The sequence below is a fragment of the Tupaia chinensis genome, unplaced genomic scaffold (genome assembly GCF_000334495.1).
Source record: "Tupaia chinensis unplaced genomic scaffold, TupChi_1.0 Scaffold000248_1, whole genome shotgun sequence".
Taxonomy (NCBI): Eukaryota; Metazoa; Chordata; class Mammalia; order Scandentia; family Tupaiidae; genus Tupaia; species Tupaia belangeri.
Window position 1 is genome coordinate 4,741,822 of NW_006159726.1, and position 2,616 is coordinate 4,744,437.

Genomic DNA, 2,616 nt, shown 5'->3' on the forward strand with positions numbered 1-2,616 from the left:
TTCCTTGCAGCTAGCTCTGGTGTGGAATGGTTCCAAGAAACAGGAGTGAAGGACAGGGGGGAATGAAACAAGAAAGCTGATTCAAGCTCATTCTTATTGTAGCTAAGCGTGGCTTGCTATCAGTGGGACTTCCTGCAGAGCCCCATAAATGTGTCTAAGAATTCTCTGCCCAATGAATGGAAAGGGGCAGTCTTCATGCACGGCACCTGGCCTCAGCTGGTCAAGTGGTGACCCTTGGGCTGTTTGCACGTGTGTCAGAATGTTGCAGTGGGACCCACCAGCCCCCCAGCCAACCACAAAGGAGCCTCAGGGTCAGAGTAAGAGCTGCTGAGGCTGAGGGAGCGGCTGTTGTCCAAAACCACACCTGAGAAAGCCGAAGTGGGTGTGGACTAGAGTCTGCTCCTACCAGGCCAGTGACAGCTGGCTCTCTGCCATGGTGGCCAAGACAGGGTAGTGTTGCCATGCTTGGATCGGCTTACCTTCTCAGAGCATGCTGGGAGAAAAGCTGCATGTTCTTTGGGCCCCACAGGAGATAGCCTCTTTAAGGTTGTCTTAGAGAATGCCCAAGAGCACTTCTGGGAGGAGAGGGAGAGGGGACCTCAGCATCAAGAAGCTGGAGGATACTGCCCAATGCCCAGGGCTGACAAAGGTGACCACTCCCACCTAGGATAGGAACGGATTGTGGGAATCTTCAAGGAGTCTATGAAAACACCCAGGGGCTAGGGAATCAGCTTTAGACATCTGCCAAGCTCAGAGAGAGAACCAGTTCAAGAGAGGCCTTGCCTTATTCATTACCTCTCCTCTCTCCCCCCAGCCCTTCCCCTCAAGAGCTAGTTGGGGGAGAGAAGGGATGTACAAGGCAGAGAAAGAGATGGGAAGGCAGTCACACCGACTTGCTGGAGGATTCCAACCGGAAGTCGGCCTGAGCCAAGGAGAGGATCTCTTGGAGTGATATTCTAATTACAGGAGAGACTGTGTCTGTGTCTGTGCTTTTGAGGAAGCTATAAGACTGTCTATTACCAACGACTGAGCTGAAAATGCTGGAGCATTTATTCAGGAATGGGGTTTATCTATCCAGTGTATTAGTCAGGATTCCTGTTCTCCTCAACTAGTAGGGCACACACAAACACACACACACACACACACACACACACACACACAAAACGTTACTTCAACAAGTTGGGGGGATGGGACCAGCAGTTAGCATAATGGCTATATCACTGGACTCCCACGTAGTTGACTGCGGTTCGAGTCCCGGACCCGGTGGCTTAAACACACACTGGGCGCGTGTGCGTGCATGCCCAAGATCCCAAGAGGAGAATGGAGGAGAAGGGATTGCGGCGTGGCCATCCCTCCTGGGGGGGGGGTGATTTCTCACTTTCTGTCTCTCTGTCTCTCTCTGTCTGGCTGGCAAGCACACATGCCCTATAGCAAAAAGCTCTCCGAAAAATTTTTTTAAAAAGTTGGTGGGAGGACCAGCAGATGGCATAGGAGTTAGGTCACTGGACTCCCACATGGCCCACCATGGTTTGAGTTCCGGACCTGGTGGCTTGAAACTCAGGCCAGGTACATGTGCATGTATGCCTAAGATTCTAGGAGGAGAATGAAAGAGAGGGGACTGCAGTGTGGCCATCACCCCCGAGAGGTGATTTTTCACTTTCCCTCTCAATGTTTCTCTCTCTCTTTCTCTGGCAAGAGCGCAGACCCTAAGACAAAAACCTCTTAAAAAAAAATGTTGGCAGGAGGATCGAATTAAAGTATGAGTTTAATTTGGTGCAAAAACAATTAAAATCAATGCATGTTTTTTTTTTTTCATAATACATATTGCCATCAACTTTTTGAGGCCCTTATGCATGCATTTGACACTGGTAAGTCTCAAGATCCACAGGATGAGTCAGCAAGCTGGTGACCCAGGACAGCCAGTGATGTTTCTCCAGTCTAAGTCCCAACATCTAAGACCCAGGAGAGCCGATGGGGTAGTTTCAGACCAAATGGCAACACGCCGGCAACCCAGGAGGAGCCCACGTTTCAGTCTGAATCTAAAGACAGAAACAAAAGTTGGGGAGTTTCCTGTCTCAAGATCCACAGGATGAGTCAGCAAGCTGGTGACCCAGGACAGCCAGTGATGTTTCTCCAGTCTAAGTCCCAACATCTAAGACCCAGGAGAGCCGATGGGGTAGTTTCAGACCAAATGGCAACACGCCGGCAACCCAGGAGGAGCCCACGTTTCAGTCTGAATCTAAAGACAGAAACAAAAGTTGGGGAGTTTCCTCTCAGTGTGTGTGTGTGTGTGTGTGGGGGGGTATGTCATCCTTATTCTTCTGTTCAAGTCTTCCATTGGGTAGATGAGGCCCAGCCACATTAGGGAGGGCAGTCTGCTGTACTCGATCTATCCATTTGAATGTTCGTCTCGTCCCAAAAGACCCGGGCAGAAACACCACACGGGCAGCAATGCTTGGTCAGATACCCAGGCACACCCAATGGCCTAGTCAAGTTGACACTCTAACTGTCTCGCCCAGGTAAAATCCACTGGATGGGTTTTAAAGGAGACACAATAAAAGTAGTGTTCTCCTGATGTACAAGTCAAGCATAGAGAACATTGCAGTTATATTCTTG

General features: G+C 50.0%; 1 protein-coding gene across 1 annotated transcript in view; it reads left to right on the forward strand.

The window, feature by feature from the left end:
• Positions 1-1,853: 1,853 nt before the first annotated feature.
• LOC102497656 (PWWP domain-containing protein 2A) overlaps positions 1,854-2,616 on the forward strand; it is a 4,172-nt gene continuing 3,409 nt past the window's right edge. Inside the window, exon 1 of the mRNA XM_027772006.1 lies at positions 1,854-1,868. Within this exon, the coding sequence (XP_027627807.1) occupies positions 1,854-1,868 (15 nt within the window). The remainder of the gene's footprint in view (positions 1,869-2,616) is intronic.